General features: G+C 53.0%; 11 protein-coding genes across 11 annotated transcripts; 5 read left to right on the forward strand and 6 right to left on the reverse strand.

Moving 5' to 3' along the window:
* Window positions 1–283: 283 nt before the first annotated feature.
* N0V89_009131 (uncharacterized protein) lies at window positions 284–1790 on the forward strand (the record flags this gene model as incomplete). The annotated part of the gene is made up of 2 exons (XM_056217884.1): window positions 284–291; window positions 890–1790. The coding sequence occupies 2 exons, from the start codon at window positions 284–286 to the stop codon at window positions 1788–1790; spliced, it is 909 nt and encodes a 302-aa protein (XP_056069440.1).
* A 709-nt stretch (window positions 1791–2499) lies between these two features.
* On the reverse strand, window positions 2500–4224 carry N0V89_009132 (uncharacterized protein; the record flags this gene model as incomplete). Its single annotated transcript, XM_056217885.1, has 1 exon — window positions 2500–4224. The coding sequence occupies one exon, from the start codon at window positions 4222–4224 to the stop codon at window positions 2500–2502; it is 1725 nt and encodes a 574-aa protein (XP_056069441.1).
* A 1383-nt stretch (window positions 4225–5607) lies between these two features.
* On the forward strand, window positions 5608–6519 carry N0V89_009133 (uncharacterized protein; the record flags this gene model as incomplete). The annotated part of the gene is made up of 2 exons (XM_056217886.1): window positions 5608–6105; window positions 6175–6519. The coding sequence occupies 2 exons, from the start codon at window positions 5608–5610 to the stop codon at window positions 6517–6519; spliced, it is 843 nt and encodes a 280-aa protein (XP_056069442.1).
* Window positions 6520–6590: 71 nt separating this feature from the next.
* Window positions 6591–7550, reverse strand: OTU2 (OTU protein; the record flags this gene model as incomplete). The annotated part of the gene is made up of 1 exon (XM_056217887.1): window positions 6591–7550. The coding sequence occupies one exon, from the start codon at window positions 7548–7550 to the stop codon at window positions 6591–6593; it is 960 nt and encodes a 319-aa protein (XP_056069443.1).
* Window positions 7551–9143: 1593 nt separating this feature from the next.
* Window positions 9144–9585, forward strand: N0V89_009135 (uncharacterized protein; the record flags this gene model as incomplete). Its single annotated transcript, XM_056217888.1, has 2 exons — window positions 9144–9149; window positions 9235–9585. 2 exons carry the CDS (start codon window positions 9144–9146, stop codon window positions 9583–9585), a joined length of 357 nt encoding a protein of 118 aa, XP_056069444.1.
* Window positions 9586–9979: 394 nt separating this feature from the next.
* Window positions 9980–12747, reverse strand: N0V89_009136 (uncharacterized protein; the record flags this gene model as incomplete). The annotated part of the gene is made up of 2 exons (XM_056217889.1): window positions 9980–11691; window positions 11742–12747. The coding sequence occupies 2 exons, from the start codon at window positions 12745–12747 to the stop codon at window positions 9980–9982; spliced, it is 2718 nt and encodes a 905-aa protein (XP_056069445.1).
* A 2524-nt stretch (window positions 12748–15271) lies between these two features.
* N0V89_009137 (uncharacterized protein) lies at window positions 15272–16151 on the reverse strand (the record flags this gene model as incomplete). The annotated part of the gene is made up of 2 exons (XM_056217890.1): window positions 15272–16070; window positions 16144–16151. The coding sequence occupies 2 exons, from the start codon at window positions 16149–16151 to the stop codon at window positions 15272–15274; spliced, it is 807 nt and encodes a 268-aa protein (XP_056069446.1).
* A 1169-nt stretch (window positions 16152–17320) lies between these two features.
* Window positions 17321–18265, reverse strand: N0V89_009138 (uncharacterized protein; the record flags this gene model as incomplete). Its single annotated transcript, XM_056217891.1, has 2 exons — window positions 17321–18167; window positions 18261–18265. The coding sequence occupies 2 exons, from the start codon at window positions 18263–18265 to the stop codon at window positions 17321–17323; spliced, it is 852 nt and encodes a 283-aa protein (XP_056069447.1).
* A 755-nt stretch (window positions 18266–19020) lies between these two features.
* N0V89_009139 (uncharacterized protein) lies at window positions 19021–21231 on the reverse strand (the record flags this gene model as incomplete). Its single annotated transcript, XM_056217892.1, has 2 exons — window positions 19021–21128; window positions 21225–21231. 2 exons carry the CDS (start codon window positions 21229–21231, stop codon window positions 19021–19023), a joined length of 2115 nt encoding a protein of 704 aa, XP_056069448.1.
* Window positions 21232–22774: 1543 nt separating this feature from the next.
* GDT1 (GCR1-dependent translation factor 1) lies at window positions 22775–24462 on the forward strand (the record flags this gene model as incomplete). Its single annotated transcript, XM_056217893.1, has 3 exons — window positions 22775–23401; window positions 23451–24339; window positions 24389–24462. The coding sequence occupies 3 exons, from the start codon at window positions 22775–22777 to the stop codon at window positions 24460–24462; spliced, it is 1590 nt and encodes a 529-aa protein (XP_056069449.1).
* Window positions 24463–25290: 828 nt separating this feature from the next.
* N0V89_009141 (uncharacterized protein) lies at window positions 25291–26364 on the forward strand (the record flags this gene model as incomplete). The annotated part of the gene is made up of 1 exon (XM_056217894.1): window positions 25291–26364. The coding sequence occupies one exon, from the start codon at window positions 25291–25293 to the stop codon at window positions 26362–26364; it is 1074 nt and encodes a 357-aa protein (XP_056069450.1).
* Window positions 26365–26632: the final 268 nt, after the last annotated feature.

The raw sequence follows: 26632 nt of genomic DNA on the forward strand, positions 1-26632 counted from the left end.
ATACTAAACGTTGTCTGCCTTTATTCTTTGATGGATCCGCGGGACAAGCAAAGGGACGACGACTCGTCTCCTAATATGAGCGATCTCGAGAAAGGCGAATCGACCGAGCTGCAAGGCGATTCTAGAACGCCGCCTCTGTCGCAACAAAAGATTCCACAACGCATACCACCATCATATGTCCCGAAAGAAGAGGCGTCCAGTGCACCACCTTCAGCAGACGACTGGGACAGCCCTGAAGACCCAGATAACCCTCAGAATTGGAACCTCGCATCGAAAATATATCATGTCACGGTGCCAGGCCTATTTGGGTTCGCCGTGTGAGTCGCTCTTACCCTTTCACGTCCTTGTGCCACCCTAACCCTCTACAGAACATTTGGCACTTCCGTCTACACGCCTGCACTTCTCTCGATCACATCGCATTTCCACATTTCGCGGACGGCAGCTATACTCGGCCTGACTTTATATACACTTGGGTTAGCCTTTGGTCCAGTCATCTCTGCGCCCCTTTCAGAGAGATATGGACGAAAGCTAGTATACCTACTCTCAGCTCCGATCTTTATGCTTTTCACGCTGGGTGCAGGCTTTTCCAAGAGCTTTGGAAGTTTTCTGGTGTGTAGACTGTTCGCGGGGATGACAGGAAGCCCGGCTTTGGCTGTTGGTGAGTACTATCAAACAGCCCTACCCTTGCAAGTGTTGCAGGTCGAGTTGCATGGCATCGAGAAAACGGAAAATGCTGACCAGCGATCACAGGTGCGGGTACGACTGCAGATATCTTTCCACCGGCCAAAAGAGCCAAAGTAACTACAATGTTTCTGATGGCCCCTTTCGCTGGACCGTCACTTGGGTACGCTTCTCAAAATCCTATCCTCATTCTTGCTAATTGTTACAGACCTGTCATTGGGGGCTTTGCAGCACAACACAAGGGCTGGCGCTGGACACAATGGTGTATCCTCTTCATCGCTCTCGCCGTGTTTCTGAGCGCGATACCCACGAAAGAGACATACAAAAAGGTCATTCTCAAGCGCAGAGCGAAGGCGCGTGGGATCGAAGCTATAGAACCCGCTGGTGGCGCCGCCGTCAAGAGGACGGTGATCCAAAACTTTCTACGACCGATGCATATGTTGGTCACAGAAGTACGTTCCAATCATTCTATTCCAGAAGATGTTCATACGCTGACATTTCCCCAGCCTGTAGTCTTCTTCCTCTCGCTCTACACTGCATTCACCTTCGCCATTCTCTTCCTCTTCTTCGCTGCCATACCCTACGTCTTCGAACGTCCTCCCTACTCCTTCACCATCTCGCAGACCGGGCTTGTCTTCTTGGCCATCGGCCTGGGCGTGCTTCTTGCCAGTATGACAGGCCTCGTCATCGACATCAAATTCTACCAGGTGCAGCATCGCAAAGCAATAGCCGCCGGCCAGATGCACGCCCAGCCCGAACACCGGCTGTACAATGCTATGATAGGCAGTCTAGGTATTCCCGTTGGGCTGTTTTGGTTCGCCTGGACTGCGAACGCAGGCGTGCATTGGGCCGTTCCCGTTGTGGGAGCCGTGCCCTTCGCGTGGGGAAACTTATGCCTGTTCGTGAGTAACACCCCGACACACGAGCATGTACGCGCTGACAACCAGCGGCTAGATCTCGGCGGCCATGTACATGGTCGATTGCTACGGGCCCTTGAACGGCGCCTCTGCGATGGCTGCGAATGGTATCTTTCGGTATACGCTCGGCGCAGTGTTCCCGCTATTTACCATACAGAGTACGTGTTTGACTATGCGATGACAGGACAGTAGCTAAATTACACAATTCCAGTGTACGAAAGGCTGGGTATCGGCTGGGCGACAAGTCTCCTTGGCTTTTTGTCCATTTTGATGCTTCCCATACCCTGGGTTCTCTTCAAGTATGGCCCTGCTATTCGGAAGCGGAGTCGTTATCCGGCTATGATGTGAGCGTGTGTTGCAATACATTATGACTTGCGGATGCGCGACGAACGCTACTCTAACGCAGCTTCTCCGCATTATCGAGTAGGAAGCTTTTCCGGACGATGTTTCCGGAGATTGGGTTATGGCAAGGATAACGAGTACATACAATGCACGTCATGAGATCCGGGTAAGTGCTGATCGCGGGCCGCGGTGAGACATTCCGGACTAAATTAGTGAGTGATCATTGCGGGGATGATCCTGATGTAGAGAGTTGACATGTAGAGAAAGCGTGAGGCTTACTACGTCGTGCGATAGACTGTATATTAGTTCATGAAGCTGCAATCAAATGTTCAACGAACCTTTCCTTGTCGTACTTAGAGGCTGAATGACCTGAAATCAACGATATGAGCTCTCTGCGTGTAAACAAAACAGGTGTTTGATACTAGGTCAAGGCATGTACGTCTAGGGGAACAAAATCGCCTGCAGGAGTACGTAGCCATGTAAGATATTGAATGCTGTATATTCATGTGTATGCTAAGCTGTTATGTCACTGAACGCTCAAACCTCCAACCCATCATCTCTAGCCTAGAGCTGCTACCATCCTCACCCTCCACCTCGAGCTCCACCTGCCCATTGCGAACACAACCATCAATCCCGTCACCAAGCTCCACAGCCCTAGTATCGTCATAAACCATCCATTTCCAATCGCATGGATAATTGGCTCCGCAACCACCGCCCCAGTAAAACTACATATATTCCTCACGAAATTGTTAATCGCTATCCCAGCCGATGCCCGCTTGGGCATAAACTCCGTCAGCATGGTGGACGAAAGCGAAAAAATCAGCATGGAGCCCACGCCGAAGAAGAAATTCGCGATCATGGGTACAATCCATATAGTCCCGTACTGCACGGTCCAACCATACCACAGCAACGCGCCGGGCCAGAGCACGGCTGCAATCCACGCATTCTCACGCATGCGGTCTTCCGGCCTGAGAATGAGTTTGCCAAACTCGTCATAGCGCCCGGCCTTGCGCGCCTCGCGGTGCATGATCTTGTCGATCCACTTCCCGCCAAAGACGCTCGCAAGGATATAACCCATGGACCCGGGGATGTAGAGCAGGCCGACGATGATGGTTTTGAAGTTGTATGGGTGCGTGGAGAAGGAGGCTTGGATGCTAATGTTGAGGCAGTACAGGGAACCGAAGGTGATGGAGGCATAGTAGACAGTGAGGGCGACGGGCGGGTAGCGGAGCCAGGTGAGGACGATGAGGGGGTCGAGGAAGTAGCGGCGAAGAGTTCTAAGGGTCGATTTTGTTTTGACCTGGACTGATTGGCGGGTCGAGACGCGGGTGAGGTCTGGTCTTGCGGTCGTCTTCTCGGAGGTAGGCTGTTGGATTTGGAGAGCATTTTCCTGATCCTGTCGTCGGAGGGTTTCGGGCATGGCGAAAGTGATGAGGATAAGGGTTAGGCCACCGCAAATAGCGAGGAACCACTGTGTACTCCGCCAGCCTAGGGTTTGCGCAAGGACGCCGCCTATTATGGGAGCGAACAATGGGCCACACAACGGTCCGAGGTAAAACATCCCCATGGCTTTTCCGCGCTCTCTTGGCTCCCAGATATCTGCCACGGTCCCTGCACCTACGGCTTGCACACTCGCGGCGGCGCCACCAGACAACGTCCGCATCACTATCAACATCGCCATGTTGGTAGAAACAGCTGAGAGGATCGCGAAGACAGTGAACATTGTGAAGGAGATCAAGTAGATGGTTCGTCTGCCAGCTGTTTCCGAGAATGAAGACCACCACAATGGGAAGATGGCCATGCTGAGCATATAGACGGCAACGCTCATATTGGCAACCGTTGAAGACGCACCGAAAGCAATGGCTATATCTTGCAAAGCCGGCATGACAATAGCAGATCCCATGGGTGCGCCCATAGCGCAGCCGGCCACAATGGCTGTGATGAACCATTTGGTTCTTCGCGCATAATGATACCCATTTTCCACTTCGGGAATAATGGTCAAGCTGCCAAACAAGCCCCTTCGATTCTTGCGATCCACGATGACTGCCTCAGGATTCACCGATGTCGTTCTCGACAGCGTCGTCGGAGGTTCTGGTCGTTTTTTGGTCTGCTCTTCATCGTGTCCCGATGTGGTGGTAGCCTTGGAATGTGCTATTGATATCGCGTCCTCGTCTGTGATGTCAACCTCTTTTGCAGCTATTCCCGGGTCAATGAAATCCACCGACTCTTCTATGCGATGCTGGTCATTCGACGACTCTGGCACGTCCTTCCCAGAGTCTGGCATGCTTGGAGGAAAATTTGTGGCGAGGAGAGCTGCAACGCTCGAAGCGGGTTTTCCATGCGCTGCGGTGGTTTATCCGGGGGTAGGAAGCAAGCATCCGTCGTACCTTACTCGAATCTATCCCTGCAATTTCGCAAGCAGCTCCGGTCTTCAGTCACAAACAATTTGGCGTGACGTCCACGATCTTGCAAGACCCCTTGCTCGAGAGGTTGAAGAAGGGGGAGTCGGTGAGTAGGATGTGAGTGAAAGCAAGGTTCAGACCTCCAAAGCCAGCATGCTGGCTATCCTACCTGTAGGCCATGCTTGTGCCGATTGCCGAGCATGTCTTTCAATTCGCGAGGGTTTCACGCCGCGGAAAAGCGCCGTCTCCTCGCTTGCAAATCGCATATTGGCGGGGTATCATGGTCCACTCTTCTTTGGGTTTGGCTGCCTCGGTTGTAGCAGCGTCGGCCGCACTATTTCCGGTGACGGCCATTTGTTAGATGCAGAATTCTGGGGATCTCTTGGCACTTTTCTCCCAACTTTTTCCCCCCCCACCTACTTCAGCATCACCAAAACGCGATCAAATCGCCTAAAAATTCACAGAAATGTACTTAATCACGCCCAAAACTAGCCTCTTCTTGAATTTCACTGCTATCTTGTTGCGTTGTTGAGATATAGGGAATAAAAGTACAAAAACTGATTTTTGGTTTTCGTCCAAGTTTGTGAAAATTAAGGTTTGGCCTGTGCGTAGTGCCAAGCCTTTGTTAATCTCGCTCAAAGTCTGCTCAAAATCTGTTCAAATGCCTACATCTTAACAACGCGACGAGATAGCAGTGAAATTCAAGAAGAGACTAGTTTTAGGCGTGATTAAGTACATTTCTATGAATTTTTAGGCGATTTGATCGCGTTTTGGTGATGCTGAAGATAGAAAGGTGGGGGGGGGAAAAGTGGTGAAAACAGGTGCCAAGAGATCCCCAGAATTCTGCATCTAACAAATGTCGAGGCGATGCTGTTGCTGTAGTCGGACTGTTGAAGCGGACTATGCGGCGGTGATAAAACGTAATGGAGTACTGGATGGTTCGGAGTGAGAGAACTGATGTTGGATTTGAGTGATGAGGATGGCATGATGTCATTGGTGAGCTCAATCTCACAACATGCAACACTTGAATGATTGATTATCTATTATAGTCACCGAATGATTAGTCAAGATCGTTCTGCAAAAAGCATTGCACGAAATGTTGTATTCGTTTCAAGTTAACGGGCACTGCCGTGATCGGCCTAGGCTTGTTGCACATCCGAAAGCTTGATGCCATCCCTCGCAGATCAACAACCCCACCATCAACAAGCCATCCCAACCCTTCATAGCTCAATCCATCATCCAATTACCTGCAAACAACCACCACAATGACCTCCGCCGCCCCCACCCAAAAGCAAGACCGCCTAAAAGCCCACTTCAACGACCACGCACCCACCGAACATAGCAAACGCTGGGACGATCTTTGGTCCGCCGGCGACTTCCTCCCCTGGGACCGCGGCTACGCAAACCCCGCGCTCATCGACACGCTCGCCGAACGCAAAGACCTCCTTCCCTCCCCGAAATCTGCAAGCGGAAAGAGGGCACGCGCGCTAGTGCCGGGCTGCGGCAAGGGCTACGACATTGCGCTGTTCGCTGCCCATGGCTATGATAGCTTTGGGCTGGAGGTCAGTGAGAACGCCGTGAGGGTGAGCGAGGACTATCTGAGGGAGCCGGGTGAGGGACCGTTAGAGGGGGAGTATAAAATAAGCGATGAAAAGGTCGGAAGGGGGGCGATGAAGTGTTTGCTGGGGGACTTTTTTGAAGATGGGTGGTTGGAAGGGACGGGTGGACTGGGAGAGGGATTTGATGTCATCTACGATAACACGGTGAGTGGGCTTATGAATGGCAAGATGGATGGATGTGTTGGTTGCTTTGATGGCTAATTGTGAGGATAGTTCCTCTGCGCATTGCATCCGACGATACGCCCACAATGGGCTCAACGCATGGCGCAATTACTTGCTCCGGGAGGCGTGCTCATCTGCTTGGAGTTTCCTACGCACAAGCCACCGAAATCCGGCGGTCCGCCCTTCTCACTACCACCGACCGTACACGAGGAGCTCCTGAAGCGGCCAGGAGAGGAGATACAGTACGGTGAGGATGGAAAGGTCCTTAGCACGGATAGAGCGGAGAGCGACAAAGCCTTGGTTCGTGTTGCTCATTGGAAGCCGAAGCGGACACACCAGGTCGCTATCATCAATGGCGAGATAACAGACTGGGTGAGTGTGTGGCGGCACAAGTAAGGCCTGACCTGTGCAGCTGGCCTGCGTTGGACTGGTGGTCATGTAGAATAGCACGTGTGCTCAACAGACGCTCACGAGACTTTGCGCAAAGAGTTGTAATGCTCGCCCAAACCGTGGCTGTGACGGTAGTATCCCAGCCAGATCTCCTTCGTATCTTCGTCTTTCAGGTCGTCTCCAGGCTCGACCTTGTCCACCCGGCCGTCGCTGTGCAGAACGTTGATCTTAATGCCGTATGATTTCGCCAATGCCATAAGCTCCATATGTCCACCCCATTCACCAGTCTCCCGTATTTTCTGAAGGTACACTTCCAGCGGCTCCTCCATAAAGCCTACAAAATCGTCGGGTTTGCTCTCTATGAGGTCTGCCGCAGCGTATCGAACCCTCTTGTAATCTGGTAACTTGGGCTCCTCCTGGGTCTTGACCTGTATCTTCGGGTTGAGTCCTAAACCCCGTGTCTCCATCTGATCCGCGACAGCAGCATACAAACAATGCCCGTCCGCGCGTATCTCTTTAACCTCAACCCCGTGTTTACCAAAGTGTTGTTCCATCCGCGTACGCTCCTGTTCGCGTAGGTCAGGCATATTAGCAGCCTCCTCTTTCGCTTGTGCAACGAGCGCATCGTGTTCTGCAGCGCGGCGTGCAAGGCGTTCCTTCGCACGATTTTTCTTTTTCTTAGGCTCATTCTGCTCGGGCGTATTCTCTGCTGATTTATTCGGATCTAACGAAAGATTTTCCACCGCTTTCGCTACCCTATTGGCTTGCCCCGCCTGCCCCTCGTCTGCCTCGACCTCATCTTCCTCGATTGTAGGTTCCACGTCTAGACTCTCGCCGCTGAGTATTCCAACCTCGCGCGCTTGTCGCTCTTTCAGGTCTTGCTCTAACCGCTCGCATTCATCGTTCACACCTTTCCGCGTTTTCTTGGAGGCTTGCTTCTTCTTTTGCGTAATGCGGGAGATGAGGTCGCGCTGTTCTTTGCGATGGCGGGCTTGAAGGGTTTCGAGGGTTTCGGGAGCTTCTGGCGCGTCGGCCATGGTGGAGAGGGGGCGATATCTTGAAGTCGAGGTGTCGTGTGGAGCATAAATGTACAGTTATTTGAAGATGCAAATGCTCGACTCGGATCGGCCCAATGTGTTGCCGAGATATAAACCTACTCCACGTGCCAGCTGCTTCTCGTCGACAACACTTTCATCAGCACTTCGAGCATGTCTCTGACTGATGCAGCTTGACTCTTACCTGTTATGATTCCACCTTGGGAGGCGTTAAAGCGACTTCAAGACCCGCACTGCGCAAAGCAGGCATCTGTTTCTACAACTAACCATGGCCTTCCTAAGGCTCGATTGCTCGCGAGCTACTTTTTTTTATGCACCGATTGATCTATACAGTTACAGGCAAGCGGTTCCCTCGACGCCTTCACCACGTAGTATTTGGAGCTGCTCTGCGGTCGACGCTCGAGCTGCACAACTGACGACTAAGGGTCAATATCCACCCGTTTCGAATTATCAGTTATAGACAGACGTTACTGAGAGCCTTATCTGACCGCTCCTTTCATTTTCTTAATTGATGAACCTGTAGCCGTTCTTTGGTCCGTGATTTGGTTGAGAAGTGAAAATTAATTTTGTTTACCTTCACCCCAGTCGCTCTTGCCTCTTCTACTTCAAGCTCCCCTCTCACTCCCTGAACCACAAAACATAACACCTTGATCGACTTTATCTTCTTCAATACGACTATCTTTCTTTACCACCGAGTCAAGATGTCGGCACCGTCCGCCAGGGACATCGAAGAGCTCCAACGCGAGTGTCATCCATTCCCTGATTATATCGACTTCATCCATGGTCGGCCCACATCGTACGATCGACTGATGCAGGTTGGATCTGAAGATGTACACTACGATCAGGCTACCTTGGAGTATAACGCTACGGGAGCCTTCACGGTGCCTACCGGTGGGCCCGGCACGCCCACACCATACCAGCTTCATCGAGCCAATAGCTCTCAGCACAGGTATTCGTCAGACGCTTTCTATTCATGGTAGTTACTAATACCGTTCTCAAAGTGCTCCTCCTGCGCTTCCCCCAACTGAAACCTCGTACCCAAGCCCTCAATCGATGAGTGAAGGACCTCCGTCATCGGACCTTGGAAATGATATGGCATACGATGGTCCGGCATTGCGTGCACGCCTTCAACGAGAGATATCCTTGTGGGTCGCAGGCGGCGACGACTCGCCTTCTTCACTGTTTGCCGATACTGCCGACACAAGAGCAAACCTGCCCAGACAGACGCCGGCAAATTATCCAGCAGGTCAAGCTCGAACGATGCCCCCAAACCTGACACAAAACCAGCCTCAACCAATTCCCACAGGGCCTCCGCAGTCTGGAATCTCGGGTCCATTACGTGCACCGCCTCCAAATCCCGCACAGAACCCTTCCTTGGCACCACCTGTTCCTGGGCCGACTATACGCTTGCTGCAGCGCGATGATCTACTGAAATACCCAAATTTCGACTGGATACCGCAGCAGGTTCGAACTAGCACCAACGCCAAAATCGCTCACCTACGTGACATCTCAGAAAATGTGAACGTCCCCTCAGCCGCCCGCGGTGCAGCTATGCGCGAAATTCATGCCATCTCCATGCGTGTGCAACAAAAACGTCAAGAGGCGTAAGCCGCCCCTCGCACTTCAAGCTCACAAGTCGATGCTAACCCAATCCAGCTTCTACCAGATCCTGTACCAATACATGCCCAAGATCTACGACGCCATCACCTTTCCGAAAGTCTTCCCCAATGGCAACGACGTGCCCAAGTATCGTCAGCAACTCGTTGACTTCGAACAACAGTTCAGGGGACACATGTGGGACTACATGATGCGGCTTGTCTCGGAAATGCAGAAGGCTCGTTTGGCGGGGCAGGTGCCCTACACAGCGATTCCGGGTTGGCTCCATAAATGGAACAAGGAACGTGAAGATCGTGCGGAACTTGCGGGGATAAACACGGCGTGGAAGGCGGCTCGAAGGGGTGAGCCGGAACAGTCTAAAGGTGAAAGCTCACCGTTGCCGCAGTGGAAAGGTTATTGATTGATGCTCGGCGATGAAGAGTTCGGGGAACGAGTGGGTGAGATCTGCATGAGTGGTGGCATGGTTAGGATCTTGCATCCACGCAGGTTTTGATTCTGCGCAGCTACGTAAACGAAGCTGGCGTTCACGATGCCCCATACTTTAGGGCGAGCAACGGCTCAGGAATTAGCGTCATTCCAGGATATGGCTTGGAAGGGCGATCTTGTAGATTACGGCGGCGACGACGTGGCTCAATCACTCATGAACAGCACCATCAAAATTGACATGAGAATCGAAACATGATTTTATACATGTGAGGCATCCCGCCCACACTGATGAAGAAGAAATATATACAAGAATATCCGAGACCGTCCAGGCCTACCCTACCCGTCTATGCAAAGGCCGTTGATCTAATCTATGCGTTGATGCACTGCGAGTACCAGTCGTTCATCTTTGTGCACGTACCCGTCGCACATTGCGTGGGTCCGGTGTAGCTCTGCCCACCGCACTGGCCATACAGCTGTACAGTGCCGCTGGATGCACCGCTTCCAGATGTAGGGGTGGCAGCGGGTGCGGAGGCAGCGGGTGCAGATGTAGGGTTTGATGCTGGCGCTGAGGCAACGCCGGTGCCGATGGGGGCTGTGCTGGATGCTGGGGTTCCGGCGTCAGGGGCACCAGATGAAGGAGTAGTGCCGTTTGTCGCGGCGCTGGAAGATGGGATGGAGGCGGGTGCTGAGGCTACGGCGCTGCTGGCAGATTCAGGAACGGAGGTTGCCGTGCCCGACGCAGGTGCGCTTGATGAAGTGTCGGTCTCGTTGGCCGTGGAGGTACCCTTCAGCGCGAGAATCTTAGCCACAGCGTGCTCGGCGACGACCATGACGGTGGCCTGGGTATTTCCGGTAGGGAGATCAGCGTGGATGGATGCGTCAACAACGAAGAGGTTGTCGGTGCCGTAGACCTGGGCGTTGGTGTCTACGACAACACCGTCATCGCCCTTAGTACCCATCTTAGCAGTGCCCACCCAGTGGGATCCAGTGACGTGCTCCTTGATGAGATCGGCGCCGGTGACGTTGCCGGTAGCGGTGGTGCTGCCTGCGGAAAGGAAGGAAAGAGTCGAGTTCGGTGCGTTGGTCATCTCGAGAAGACGGTCCATGAAAGCGGTGATGGCTTCCTTGTCCTCGTCGGTCTGGAGCCATGGCTCCTTGGTGAGCTCAGTAGCGCCGTCAGCGGTGATGCCTAAGCTACCGACGGAAGTGAGACCGTGGGTAAGGTAGACCTTGATCTGGATGGTGTTGTTGGCGGGACCATTGCAGGTGCCCTGAATGAACATCTCAGAGCCGCTCGTAGTGTTAACAGACGTCCAGAAATTCAATCGCTGGCCTGACTGAGCGAGCACACCAGATGCCTTGGCGAACTGGTCAACGACGGTCAGGTTGGGGGAAGTGAGGTCGGTTGTCGCAACAGCGCTCAAAGCCTCCGAAGTCTTGAACTTGAGGGTGAAGATGACGTGGTCCTTGATCTCAGCACCGACAGGGAGATCAATCCACTCAGACTCCGCTGGGAGAGTCACGCCGCTGGAGCCTGACGCGACTGTCTGCAATTGCTCTGCTGGGCCAATTCCACTGTTGAATAGGATGCGAGGGGTGGACATAGCACCAGACGAGAGGATTACCTTGCCACCAGCGTTGATGTTGTAGATTACACGCTCGCCCGCCTCGCTTTCGGTCTCGACACCGCTGATGGTAGTGCCATTGCGGACAGCACGGACGACCTTGGTGTTGAGCATCAACTCGAAGTTGTCGAGCTTCTGGGCTTCCGGAAGATAATTGCGGACGGGGCCAGCGCGCATACCGTTCTTTAGATCCCACGGAGGGCGTCCGTACACGTCTTGTCGTGCGTTGTTGTCACCGTCGATCAAGTCCGTCTCCGAGAATCCATTTGATCCGAGGAACTTGGACAGCACACCATAGGCCTCGTCGTTATAGCGGACGCCGTCCTCAGAGCCGTAGTTCTGGCCAGGGTTGCGCTCGTAAAGCTTGTCTGCAGATGCGGAAACATCGCTCCACTTCCAGCCAGTGGGCCACTTGTCGTCGAAATCGCGAGATTGGGGCTTGACAAACATCATAGCTGTACTCAGTCAGAACAAATGCCTTCGAATAAGCAAGCGCAGTACATACCGTTGACCATGGTGCCACCACCAAGAAGGCAGCCAGCTTGATCAGCTGTGTCAGTGCAGAGTTTGTTCTCGCCGACCGTGTTGAGGTAATAGTCGAGACCAGGAACATCGTACATAGTGAGTGAGCTGTTCCAGGAAAGGGTGTCGTTGTTTCCAGTGAAAGCAAGCGAGGGGCCACCACGCTCCAACAAGAGGACTGAGGCGCCGCTCTCAGCGATGCGCTCTGCGGCGATGATACCGGCAGGGCCAGCACCGCATACAATGTAGTCGTAGGTCAAGTCCGAAATGGTAGCCGTCGTGTTGGTAGGAGTGGTGGCGTTTGATGAGCCTCCACCAGTGCTAGGGGCGGTCGAGTTACCAGTGGAGTTGCCAGAGCCGGAGCTTCCTGTGGCCATGGCAGCCCACGTCTCGAAATCAGCGCTCTGAGCGTCAGCCACAGTCATACCAAAGGACCCGTAGCCTCCATTGTGCATGTTGAGGGTAGCAGAAGCGGATGAGGAATCGGTGAGAGCGGTGTCTGAGTACGCCCAGCTAAGAACATTCGTGGTGTCGGAGAGGACGAGTCCCGCTGCCGCGGTATCGCCAATGCAGTTCTTGCAAAGAAAGGTGTAGGAGAAAGCGGTGTCATTGACGAAGGTTCCATCAGGAATAGTAGTCATGGAGAAGTCTCCAGTGACCACAGGGGGGTTGGTGTAGCCGGTAGCCTTGCGGAAAGATGAAACGATCTCTCCATCGTGAGGCCATGCAGCGACAAGAACACTGCCAACCATGGTCTGGCCCAGAGGAAATCCTGCCCAACCTCCATCATTGGTGATAGGAGCGACTAGCTGTGCGATAAGGTCGGTTGTGGGGTTCGTAGGTAGCGCATAACCAAGCTTGTAGCCTGAGGAATGTGAGAATCCGTTGAAAGTGATGCCGGTCTTCTCGTCAGTATAGACGGACGCTGTGAGTTGAGCCGTGGCGCGCAACGCCAACAAGGCTGAAGAAAGAATGAATGAACGGGTCATCGTGCTCTTGAGTGTGAATGAGTGTGCGGCACGGCCAAAAAAGAATGAAAATGCCTTCAAGGCAAGAAAAGAATGCAGTTCAAAGAACGAAAGGAATCTGGAAAGTGCTGATAGAGAGCATGCTCAAGGGGCCAAGCCATGTTTTGTAGTCTTGGGCCAGACATTAGTCTCGTGGGTCTTCGCAATCTTGAATTTTGCAGGTACGCAGCCAAACACGTCCACAAGGATGCTGCTGACCTTGCCTAGGCGCTATGCACCCCGAGACCCGCCATTCTGGAGCAGAACGATACAGAAACATGGGCCGGGAACGGTTGACAGAAATGAGGTCCGATGTCAAGTGGGTACATCCCGTGTGACATTGATTAAACGACGACGTAGGCTCTAGGCGCCAATGAAAACGGGTGCACGCTAGTCCGTATACAGGTCGTTGGTGTTGTTTCAAGAGGCTCGGACTGCCTGTAACCGACCGAACGTTTCGAAACTGCCCAAGGCTAGAACGCATGAAAGGTCGAAGCGAAACATCTCGTTTGGTGGTGGGACCAATATGTTCGCATGTCGAGCTGGCAAATGGTGAGACAAACCGGCGCTTTGAAGATGTCATATCTCTTCATCGTCCAAGCAGATGAACGGGCCGAGCGAACAATTTGAACAAGGCGCATTGTCGCGCGCGCCTCAAGTCTCAAATAGCTGTACGTCCCGAGCTCTTGGTACCAGGTAGTGTCTGCGGTTGGAAAAAGCTTTTCCCACAGGGGTTGCTGATTATGTAGGGCTGCTGGTCGCTTGACACTCGTATGCCTGCACTCTGCGGGCCTCTTCACAACATCGTGTCTCCGGATACTCCGTATATGGGCCTGCCCGTGTAGCGTTCATACAGCCCCATACGAGTCTTGCTGTTGAGCATATGCGCTCGGGTGGCTTGTTGATCAGTGAAGAAAGACGAGATCAAGGTACTTCGTTGAGTTAGGTCACCAGGTAGGATGGGATTGAATCCATACCTCGCCGATACAACCGATAATGGGTGTACGATGCAATATCCGATGGCAGCGTTGTGGAGAAGTCGCAGTACGAACGACAGATATCGGAGATAAATGGGTCAGAAGGGGAGGAAGAGTGGGCTACGTTCTAGTTCCCGAAGTGGAGCGACCTCGGCTCGTAGCTCGTCAAGGTCCTTCCGTCTTCCACCAACGACCATCACTTCTTTACACGTCAACGGGCTAAACATCGACAATACGAAAGTACTGCTCAAAAGATTCTTCGCATTCGTTATGAGAGGCAGAACACACACAGCCTGATTTCTGGGTGGAACGCTGCCTACGCCGAAGTCGCTTGAGCGTCTCTTCCGCATAGTCTCTCAAGTCTGGAGGCACCAGGGCTGCTCCTGGGACTGATGAAAGCGGTCACGGTAAGGCAGCCGCGCTTGCTATATTGAATGTCTTGTTATCCAAGGAAAAGTGACACTGTTGCGCAGATATCTGCCACCATTTGCCCTGCATTTCGTCACACATAAGCTTTTCTGGCAGCGGCAGAGGACCGTGGGCCCGCTATGCGTGGCCGTGAATGATTCCGTTCAGGATCATGCGAGTCATGCGGATCGATTTCTAGATTTGAGCTGTACGAGGCCTTGGATGCTCAGGGATGAGCCGCCCATACACTGCCGGATCGTCCTCGTTAAGAACGACGTCACGGTATCCCCACATCAGTGCAAGAGTCTCGAGGAAGGCCACATACTTATCGTTCATGCTTCTTGTCGATTCGATGATCTTGTTCATGGTCAAGTTTCTACCAGCAATTTCTGTGTGGAGATTTCCCACTTCACTCGTATATCTCGTCACGCGGTATATTGGGCGCTTGTCATCGTGTTGCCGAAGAGCCTCAATCTGCAGTTCGGTGATGTCTTGAGGTATTGGCTCTCGCAAGCGAATACTGGTGACAGAGACTATATTCGTTACGTGCGTGAAAAGCTGACGACTGACCTCTGTCTCGAGCTGGGAACTACCGCGAAGCCTAACGAGGGTGAGAGCACCTCGTGTGTGGGATGCCTGCTCGGGCCCAATCATTGTCTCGAAGAGACTCAACAACAGTACCGAAAAATGTGTTGCACCTTGCAACCGGTGGCCGGATTAAATAACGCCAAGTTGGTCTCGGTCAACGCCTTAGCGCATGAGCCGTGTGCTTCTTCCATCACCAGAGGTTCGCCAACTTCCCAAGCGAGCCCCCTCAAAAGCGTCTATGGCCGCTGGGAGCAACACATCAGGTCCAAGTTTAGCATATATACTCAGCAGGTATTCAAAGCGGCTTATAGGACGTAAGACCACATAACATGCACGAGTGCTATATCATTACATGGGAGCACTATCCTCTACCGTGGGGGAACTATCTGTGTGTTGTTAAGGACTAACGGCAAGTCTATCAAGATATCACTTGTCACAGAGAATTTACTTGGAAAGATGTTATTAACATTCTAGTCCTACACTAGAGGGGCTATAGCCCCTTAATTAGATGATCGAGCCAAACTACGAGTACGTTAGCAAACCGTCCTGTCCTTATGGCGCCAAACGACTGACTTGATCGAAGGACTCAGGTCGACGTCGGGGAGCGTGACGCTTGGTAGAGTTACGTCACCTACGTTGATCGAATTGGCATTGCCGGCTTGGTTCCCATTGCCAGCCGAATTTCCATTTCCATTCCCGTTGCCAGCTGAGTTTCCGTTGCCGTTGCCGTTTCCTGTTGATTTGTCAGAGGTTTCTTGAGATACATCGCGATTTGTATTGCAAGCTCGCAAGTAAACATTCAACACTAGGCACATTTGAGACATACCGTTACCAGCACCGTTGCCATCTATAGTGTTGCCGTCACCTGCCGACGGGTTTGTGATGGAGCCCAAGACTGCAGTAAGACCCTCTTCCGAATTACCACGGCGCTCAAAGTTGATGGCGTTCCCGTTTCCACCCTGGTTTCCGTTGCCCGCGCTATTGCCATCACCGTTGCCATTACCGGCCGCGTTCCCGTTGCCATTGCTGTTACCATTGTCCTGTCCGTTGCCGATAATTTTGTTTCCGTCACCCGCAGAAGGGTCGGTGATCGAGCCCAAGATGCCAGTGACTTCCTTCAGGCCATCGCCGCCAGGTGTAGGAGCGGAGATGGAGCTTGCAAAAAGGCAGCTGAGCGCAAGGGCGACGTAGTTGGTGGTCTTCATTATGTTTTTTGAATACTTGTGAATGAATGGAAGGGTAATGATATGAGAATTGAAGAGAAATGTAGGAGATTTGAAGTTGCTGGATGAGAAGCTTTGGGTGAACGAGTGCAGTGCTTTATTTAAATAGCTGAAATGCTCCGTTACGGCTGTCCGATTTCCCGAGCTCGTTCTGTCGCTTCCCCATGGTCATGGCAGCTAACCCCGTCATCCCGCCTCCTGAACGTAGAATAGCTTATAACAGTGTGGGTGTTGTGGAGTGCACATGCACTAGACGTTGTCGATCAGCGTCCGGCGGTATATTATTGCCGTCCAATAAGCTGACGATCGTACTCTTGGACCCGAAGCTGATAGGCTCGTCATTTCCAAGCTTGAACCGGTCGGCGAATGTACAGTGGAGATGTCAGTATAAGGTTGGGTCTGTTCGTCGCGGAGCTGCTGTGTGCGAATGCTCAAGCTGCCAGTAAAGCGCCATCTTCGTCTGTGTAATGTCAGGATGGAATTGAAGTTGAAGCTCGCAATGTGGAATTTACTTGGGCTCGATTCGCCACGAGAACCCGAACATTTTTGCGCTTAGACATCTTCCATCGTGTCTATCAATTGCACCCCTCATCCTTTAGGTTTTGATGCTCATTTCGCAGCTCGGAAAGTGACTGCGATCTCGATGAGCCCGCGGGAGCCATCTCTTAGCTACTAGGACCATGCGGGTCTCCTGTCGATCTCGAAAACAAACATGGACAAGTTTGTACAGATGCTTCATCATGGATTACCCCTTCGAGCAACGCTAGGCTAGTCTTTCGATAGTGCGATGTTTATCTAGATCAATCTCACAGAAATGCAGATCGCCGGCAGGGATGCGCACCGCGTGAAGCAACATGCCAAAATCAAAAATCGCATCGCGTGCAAATCGCATGCAAATCAAGTCTCGCTTGATGTTTGTCGGTCATTGCGCCTTGATCTGCTATTGGTCAACGTTGAAGAGCATTGCTCATTGCGACTCGTCTTTGTATAAGGCTAGTCGTCGGTGACCTGCAGCCGCACAGCGCGTGAGACGTCGCGGAGCGCTGCCGCGAGAGTCTGGTTAAGCCCAATGGCTGGTTAGTCTGCATTGCCTTGGGTAAGCACGTACAGATGCAGTATGCAACTGTGACCAATGCACAAAATTGAGCCCCTGGTGAACAGGTCCCGGAATCCCTTGGGAGAAAGTGTAGAGGTGGACAACCCAAGATGAACCGGGGAGATATTGACGGCCCCATCTTACAACCTGCAATGAACCCATTCTTGGACTACATTGCCATAGCTACAGCACATCCCAAGCTGAAAAGGATGTCGCTATTCATGCTACCCTACGCACTGCCTTCCAATTTCGACCCCGCCTTACTATTCCTTTTCCCTCCACCTGATCCCCCACTCGCCCTTTGCAAAACTACTTTCAACAACCACGCCCTTCATCACGGCCTCACATTTCCTCTTCTCTTCACCGCTGCCAAACCCAAATGCAACACCCCGTCTCGCTGCCCTCTTGACCATCTCTTTCTCTTCAGCTCTTCGTTCACCTTCTTTCCTTTTCGCTTTCATCTCGTCGGTTTCGTGGGTTCGTTCCGCCCAGCCCTTCTCACCCCCAATGCTGCCGTTTATATCTGATTTCTCTTGCGGAGGGCGGATTTTGCCGCCACCAAATCCGAAAACTTGGTTTTCCGTATCCTGTTCGTTCAAAGCGATACCACCCGTGGCGTGCTCAAGTTCTGAATCCGATGTGGGCTTCTCATTACTTGTTGCATCGGGAGCCGCTGGTTGTGCTGCGGGAGGAAGATCATCAACCATATCCACACTTCGCCACTCATCCTCTTTCTCCAACACACCTCTCGCAGCCCTATTCTTCCTCCTTCCAAAAACCTTAGTAGGATCCTTCTCTCTCTGAAAAACTATTTCCTCGACCGTCGCGCACTCGACGATGATCCTTGGATCGCCTTTTACTGCTTTTTTCTTTTTACCGCTAGCCTTCTCGTGGAATTCTTTGCCATGCCCGCTCACAGGGCCACCATCGCCTTGCAAATCGCTCTCCTTATCTTTTAGAGACTCAGGCGTTGCGCCATCTAGTAGTGCGGCGAAGACTGCCTCGATCCTTCGGTCAACAGGGCGAGGTTTATTGTTTCGACACCGTGCGGAACAGTATTTGACTTCCTGTCCCGCGTGTTTCTTTCGCTCTCCTATCACGCGGCCGCAACTGTGGCAGTAGGGGACTGCATCGCCTACAGTCAAGTACAATGGTGGCGGCGTAGCTTGGGATTTGGAGGGACGAGACCAACTGTCCATCCACGACATATTGGAGAAGCCTTTTGATGCTGCTGCTGAGTGCTGATATAATGTACGGCTAAACAATCGATACTCGCGCTGAAATTTGAGAGTGGTAAGTCTGATGTTCAGCCTGAGGTGGGAAGTGTGACGAGTGAGGATACTGCGAGGTGTCGACGTCATTGGTGAGATTCCGAGTGCATGAATCTGGAATTGATCGACTGGAAGCAGAATGTGACGGCACAATCATTAACCAAGAGAAATTAGAGATTGTTACAACACATTTTAATGAGGAGAAGCACGTCGATCATTGTTTTGTGTCGTAAATTGCGGGATGTCCAGAGGTTCAAGTGTTGGCTGCATCGACTAGCCATTATTGGTTTAGCTCACTGCGCAAAAGTGCGTTCAACCATGAAGAATAAATGGAAGTCACAAGTCCGGAACGAGAACACGTGTCAGCAACGCGCTTGGAAATTATAGAACGAGACACACGAAACATTGTAAGAATAGACGGACGCGGTTCGTCTCGATAATCAAAGTACAACATAGGTCACGCAGACCAAGGGGTATCAATCGTGAAGCAAAATCTCACAGCCATCCCAGTTGGTTGCCATAACGCCGAGAAAAACACCTGCTCATCGCTTTAGAGTTAGTGCTACCACTCCCATCCATCATCTCTCAACTGCCTTTCCATGGCAGGGGTGACCACACCATCAAACCCAGGTCGCAAACCTGCACCGGATCTGCCTAGGTCAGCATGTAGTATCGTCGGCAGGATTCTAGGCTTACTTGATCATGTTCTTGGCCATTACCCTGGCCTTATCTTTCAGGTCAATTTGCGAACGTTGTGCAATCCACTGGCCATTCTCCAACGCATGAAAGTATTTGCGAGGGCTTTCTTTATCAATCGCAAGTATTCTGGCATACTGTCGCGGACAGTCTGACATGTACGATATCAGAGCTTCTTCTTCTGCTGTGGTCCACATTTTCTTAGCTCTGCGCGGCTTGTAAATTGTGTTGGCGCGCGCTAGAGCTTTAATGTCGTCAAAAGTCGATTTTGGAGGAACCTCTTCGGTCATATCAGGGGCTTCGGGTTCGGAAGGGTCCTCATTCTCGGGTTGTTGAAAGTCTTCTATTGGCCGGAAGTCATCACCATACCTAGGCCGAGGTTGGTGACTCGTAGGTGCGCCATATGAGCTTGGGTCAGTGCGAACACGTTTGGGAGCATTTGCCCTCTGCCGTTGGACGTTTGCATTGCGAGGGACCGTTTCAAAAGCATCGTCGCCGTTATCATCATCTGACATTTCAGCGGCCTTTCGTTTCTTAGGGCTGGAACGTTGGGGTTCCTTCCCCTTCCGAGATGGATCGCCAGATGGCTCGCTTCTAGAGGGACCAGGTGGAGGCTGGCTATCATCAAATCCATCTCCAAATTCAACGCGCTGCGCATTTGCCTGTCGCTCGAACAGGGACATCCCGCGATTCTCTTTGTTGGACGCACAAGTCTCCTTCAGCAGACTGACGAAGTCGTTCGTTGATTGAGGTGGTCGCGACGATTCTGGAAGAGGTTGTCGTGATGAATCCGGAATTTCTGAATCCTTGATTGAATCCTGGACAGGTCGTGAGAGATCCAATTGTTCCACCGGCCTCGTTACGACCGTTTTCACCAACTCGCCCTCGAAAGCTTGCTCCACAGCGCCCCTCGTGGCATCTTGTTCGCCGTCCTGGTGAGTATGCGAGTCGTCATCGTCTTGTTGCGGCGACCCAATTCCTTGATCATCTCCCGCCGCCACCGGCTCCTCCTGTTCTGCATGTAACTCTTGCGGAGCAACACCCCCAAGAGAATGAGGGCGAGCGCCACCTTCTCTTGCAATCAGCCTGCTAAGAACTTCAGTGTCAACTTCTGCGTTTGGATCAAACTTTCCACTGCTTCGCCTTCGATTGCGTCCAAAAGAAGAACGGTTCTTGCGAGGCGACGACCGCGAACCAATACGACCTGTTTCTGGATCCACGATAGAACGCTCTCTTTCGGCCTTCACTCTTTCTAAAATGCCATGCGCACCTCCTTGTTCTTGAATAGCCGCTACAAGTTCCTCGTTCCGAGCACGTACCCAGCTTACTAAGCGTAGAATGAGCGCAGCCCAGGGGAATGCCGCGCTTAGATCTTCCAGGTTAACACTTTCTTCTTGTCCCTGTGACGTGTCCCCTGTCGTGAAGAACTCTCTTATGGCAGTCATGCGAGCCACAACCCTCTGAACGAATGCCTCGGGCAAAGCGGATTCGTCACCACCTAGCGCAAACGTATCCCAACCACGAACAACGCCTAACTGATGAGCGCTTTCTGAATCAGGATTGAAGAATACTTCTTCGAGCGCAGCGTCGGGATCAAATGACTCATCTGTAATTCCGTGCGAAAGAGAAGATATGGCTAATTGCGTTCGCAATTCGAGTGCCAGCTCAAAGGACTCTTGCAGCAGTGCACTATCCCCAGTGATTGATTCGCTGCCCTTGGTCCCAAGAATAAGGGCTGGAAGGAACAAAGACGGGAAGGAGCTGTCAAGCTTCCGAAGCGCTCCCACCGTGGTCTTGTCGTCTACGTCTAAAGGCATCATGTCTTTGGCAAACACTATTAGATTGGCTTGATATAGTACCAGATCCAGGCCTGTCTGAGCAGCAGTAGCATCGCAGTTGGCGCCAAAAAGTGCGGCATGCACAGCGCGAATGTGAACGTATTGCTGATGGTTTCCACGATAATGAATAAGATGGGTGCTCAGTTGCCGATCGAAGTCGTTATAGTCGGCGAAGAAGTCCGACGTTGAGTCGTGTACTTGCTCGATGCGTCGGTTGTCGTCACGAATGCCGCCATGCGCAGGAACCAGATGGTCCAGGAAATCGCCTACGACCTCTTGAAGCCTGGGTAGGTGGCGGAGTATGAAGCGAGGCTCCAACGTTTCAGCTTCCACCAAGGTGAAGGATGATATAGCGGTCGTACCAGACATCTCGGATACTGCGCCGAGCGAGCGACGGGGTAGGGCGACTTCCGTGTTTGGGAGCGACGGTGATGCGGGCGGGTGCTGGCTGGTGATTTGTGTGTCAACTTCTTCTACAACTGTCAAGTCTGTCGCAATATCAGCTGGCCGTTGAGAATTGTACAACATTCCCGATGCGCATGGCTGCGGGCTATTCGCGCGTGCGCGACCCACCTGCAATGGCTTCCTTTTGCGCCGCTTTTCGCTTTGCCCTTGAAAGTGCTCTGCCCTCGGGTTCACTTTCACTGAACACGCTGTCGACGCTTGCTTGGCGCGCACTGCGGCGCGTCGGCTTCGCGGACTCAATGGGTGCTTCAACGTCGCGGCTTGCGCTTCTCGTCCCTCTTCGGCGCGTCAGCCGCCCGGCTTGTGGAGAGGTTGTTTTGGGCGGCGGTTGCGGGGCTGGAGTTGTGCGCCGGCTCGATGACCGCACGCCTCTGCGATCTGCCATGATGGCGGTGCCTGACCGTAGTTACGGTTGCGTTTATGGTGCATGCAAATGCGCGGGGCGTCGGTGGTGTTTCTGGAGGTTGAGGTGCGCGTACCCACAACACTGAACATGCGCCTACCCACCTTACCTAAGGCAGAAGGCACGACCGGATGCACGTCGTCACATGATCTGCCTCACGCGGGCGGAGGCACTCACCATGGGACGACCACGATGGAATGAAGACTCATTTTCAATCTTCTACAATTTGCTCCAGTTGTTCTATTTCTTTCTCGTGAAAGTAGTCCGGCAAGAACCTTCAAACAAGCGACCAAATCCTCGCCTCGATGTCGAAATGCTCAACGACTTGACGGCATCTGCTGATCGTGCGTTGCGTGCTCGCTATCCTACAGCGGGATAAAGACTCTGGATTGAACTGACAATCAATCCATAATACTAAAAGCGGGTGGATTTCACTCATGACAGAACGCACGCAGACTGCGAGTTGTTCAGAAACATCGACCTCACCATGACGACCAGTTAGACTGTCAGTCAAAGTAGCGCCCTTCGCAAGTTTATTGAAAGCTTGGAGGTGCTGCGTGGTTGAGGGGCTGCTTGCGAGGGAGTGGCTCCTGCAATTGTGGAACAGGCATGGAACACGGCTGCAGAAGGGGCAGCATCAGGAGTGTGCACCGCGTACGCTGGAGACGTTGACGAAACAGGCGACTGGCTGGACACTTGTTTGCCGTCGTTTCCATTGCAGCCCCTGAAAGTATAGTAACTGGTCGGTCTTCTTAGCCAACCCTGGACGCGGACCGCATACGCATACCCCCCTTGCGCTCCTTGCACCCATGGTCCGTTCCGTCTCCTAAACCGACGCCGCGTAAGAACGTCGGCGCTGCGCTGACACCTAGCACTCCACTCGACACTCCAAAAACAGCTCTGTCCCATTCTCTGCACTCGCTACATCGTAATTTTGTACAGCATTGGCGTGCATCACCGCCGCATCGAATCTGGTCCCACGTGTCCACTTACTGCACGCACCTGCACCCCTGCTCGCGTTTTCGTCGACGCTCCACAACCATCATGAGGCTGCGACAGCCTCGCGCGACGGCCCTCCTCCTGCTGCTGCCCGCAGTGCAGGTGCTCTCCGCCCAGGTCCTTGCAGGCGCCGATGACAACAAAGTTGCGCGCGGCGAAACTACTGACATCGCCACCGCAACGGGCGCACCGGCGGCAGCGGCAGCTCTCGGCCCCGGCAACAAAGGCACCAAAGATGCCCCAGTGGACGGATTCGACGGAAAGCCCCACGCCGGGCCTTATATCGATGAGAAGACGGTGGCAACCCAGAAGGGACCCGGCGGGATAGAAGAGTTACGGCCCGGCAGTCGGAAACCAACGACGGCAGAGAAGGAGGAGCTGGAAGCTAAAATCGAGGACGACGACAGCGTCATGAACGACAAGAACAGAGAGTCCCCGAAAGGCAACACCGGCACCGAGGGCGGCGTCTCCGCGAAGGACAAGGAGCGGTTAGCACAAGAGGGCAAGACGGGCGAGAAGATGGAGAAGGTGCCCGAGTCACCCAAGGAGGTCCCGGAATTGCCTACATCGCACGGCGAGCAACAACACATCAAGGACAAGCAGGATGCATCAAAAGAAAAGAATAAGGACACAGACGGCGAGACACGTGTACTGGGCGCGCAGGGGCTCGAGGTGAGCCGCAACCAATGCTTCAGGTCGCTTTATAGCTAAACAGAGACAGAAACCCACAGATCTACCCGACAGCCCACACGACATACCGCATCCCATCCCTCCCTCGTCAGAAAAGACCAACCCGCTCGACACAACGCCCAACACAGGCTCAGGCGTCATACCAGAGGGAGGCGAGGCTGGCGGCGTCATCCAGCCCTTGCACTCGTTCGTTCTTTCCTTCACCATGATCATCTTCTCGGAAATCGGCGACAAGACCTTCCTCGTCGCTGCGCTGATGGCAATGCGCCATCCCCGCATCCTCGTCTTCTCCGCGGCCTTCTCCGCTCTCATTGTCATGACCGTTCTCTCCGCTGTCCTGGGCCACGCCCTCCCTACTCTCATTCCAGAGCGCTTCACGCATCTCGCTGCCGCTGGCCTCTTCCTCGTGTTCGGTGTGAAGCTCCTACGAGAAGGCATGGCCATGAGCCCTGACGAGGGGGTTGGCGAAGAGATGCGCGAAGTGGAACAAGAGCTCGAAGAGAAGGAACACCTGGCTAGGCAACAAAAGGGCGGCCGCAGGAAGTCGTCCATCTCCCCCTATGTCCTTGAGTCCGGGCGAGCTCGTCGCTCGCGGTCCAATTCTCGGCTGCCCGCACCTGCCCGCAGTCCCTCCTCCTCGCCAGATCGTGCTCCTTCACCAACTGGCTCGTCACTCACAGGGGCGCTGAGCGGGCTCAACAACCTCTTTTCTCTTCTCCTCAGCCCTGCTTGGGTGCAGACATTCGTCATGACGTTTTTGGGTGAGTGGGGCGACCGCAGCCAGATTGCTACTGTGGCAATGGCGGCGGGCTCGGACTATTGGTGGGTCACTGGAGGTGCGATTGTTGGTCACGGTCTTTGTACAGCGGGAGCTGTTATTGGTGGCCGTGCAATTGCTGGTAAGGTCAGCATGCGCGTTGGTAAGTGCTCCGACCCCGAATCCAGCAAATTGGCTCTAACATTATACAGTGACTCTGGGAGGCGCCATTGCATTCCTTGCTTTCGGGGTTATTTACTTGTTCGAGGCCATCTACCATGAGTAGAAACGTGCCACAAATTGGATCGAAGCATGCATTCCACGGCGCCTAGAGACATGGGCACACATACTACTATCTGCTATATATTCCTTATAATATTCTGCTCTGCAGAAATGCTCTGATCTTTTGCCCTGTAATTTTAGTACGATACGGTCGGAAAAGTTCAAGGTCGGAGACTGGAGTTCTGGCGGGTTGCATATACATGGACGAGAACATTACGATAGGATCGAGAGCATAACAGCTGCGTTGCAATAGAAGCGTTTTGCACCTGCTAGAGTTTCACTGTATGGTCTTTCGACATTGCCTCAAAGGGTCATTTAACTATACCGCGAGCAATGAAGAGAACTTCGCGTACCACGGCTCCATCCTAGGCATCACCACTCGACAAAACACCAACAAGGCACATCAAAGCTTTTCCCACGAACGTTGCCTGATTGCACGTGATGAAAGTGACGAAAGAGAACATCGTCACGGCGTTCAAAAATGCGAGCTAGGGAAAAGGCCAGTGATTGGCCGATGCCCAAGCCCTGCATATGCACGGCCCACGCGTCGGTGGGGATGTTCATGTCTATCACCAACGTTCACTTCGATCGTATTGTCCTCAGCTCACAATATCTTCACAAGCGCCCCACCAACAGATCATTCCCCATGGTTCCTTCTCCGCCTGCGACTCGCCGCTTCCGAAACTTGCGCTACAGAAGTTCACCGACGACATCCAAGCACAGCAACAATTAATCTGTGTCTTGCGCGCCCATCTTTCCGCCCAAAGTGGCGACACCCACCGCCCTCAACCCCCGAACCTCTCAACTCCAATTGCACAACCCCTAAATCGCCATGGTTTCGGCAACAGTCAATCCTGCGCCGTCGGTGCGCGAACGTCCGCGGCCACCACCGCCTGCCGTCGCGGAAGCAGAAGAGCAATGGATATTCACAGAGGATGAGCTGCTGCAGGCGCCCTCGATTGTCGACGGCATGTCGCCAGAAGAAGAGCGCGCGCTGCGACGCAAAGGAGTCAACTTCATTTTGCAGGTCGGCATGATGCTCAAGCTGCCACAAACGACGCTCAGCACCGCCGCCGTCTTCTTCAATCGCTATCTCATGCGCAACAGCTTGAAACCCCGGCCAGGCTACAAGCCCCTACACCACTACGTAAGCTTTTATACCCACATTCATCAGGAACCTGATCTGACAGATAGCCAGCAAGTTGCCGCTACCGCCTTATTCCTAGCCACAAAGGTCGAAGAGAACGTTAGGAAAATGAAAGAGATAGTCGTAGCGTGCGTGCGAGTAGCACTTAAGGATCCGAACAAGCTGGTCGACGAACAGACAAAGGACTTCTGGAAATGGCGAGATACAATCTTGTACTCGGAAGATGTCCTTCTAGAATCGCTCTCCTTTGACATGAACATCGAACCGCCGTACAAAACCATGTATGACATGCTCAAGTATTACAACGTGGAGCATAACAAGCGCTTGCGTAATGCTGCCTGGGCATTTCTCTCCGACTCCTGCCTCACACAGCTATGCCTGCTCTTCACATCCCGCACTATCGCTGCAGCATCGCTTTATGCCGGTGCACGTATGGTCGAACTGGAACTGCCAGAGGAAGACGGCAAACCTTGGTGGGAGATTCAATACGTCAAGCTGCGCGACATTCGACGTGCGTGCAACCACATGGCCGACATATACGAGACAGTACCCAGCAAAGATGGCGAACCAAACATATACGCTGGCTTGCGATCACCCGAGGATGGCTCCTACTTCGATACACCGACACCGGGTCAGCACCCGATGCCGGAACCAGAGATAGATCCCGAACCCGAGCCCACCAATGGCAACGAGAATGGCAAGGACGACGCTAACGGTGGTGACGAGGTCATGAGTGAAGAGGGCGAACTGGATGGATAGAATTCTCCAAGACCGGGCAATTGCTCGATGGGTCTTCTGGACTGCTCCGGAAAGATCGTGCGGAAATACCTTACTACACCTCGTGAATTCCCGGATGCAGTGGTTCCCAAAAACTACTGCAACTGTCGAAGCAACTGAGTATATCATGAAAAGATAGGTCAGGTGTTAGCCGGCGCAGATCTCCGGAGGCACGATTGATATAGTCTTCATCTGTTCTTGTCCTGCGAAGCGTACACATTATTAGGCGTTTATAGGACGTTCGGTTTTC

The sequence above is a fragment of the Didymosphaeria variabile genome (genome assembly GCF_027946475.1).
Source record: "Didymosphaeria variabile strain IMI 356815 chromosome Unknown scaffold_6, whole genome shotgun sequence".
Taxonomy (NCBI): Eukaryota; Fungi; Ascomycota; class Dothideomycetes; order Pleosporales; family Didymosphaeriaceae; genus Didymosphaeria; species Didymosphaeria variabile.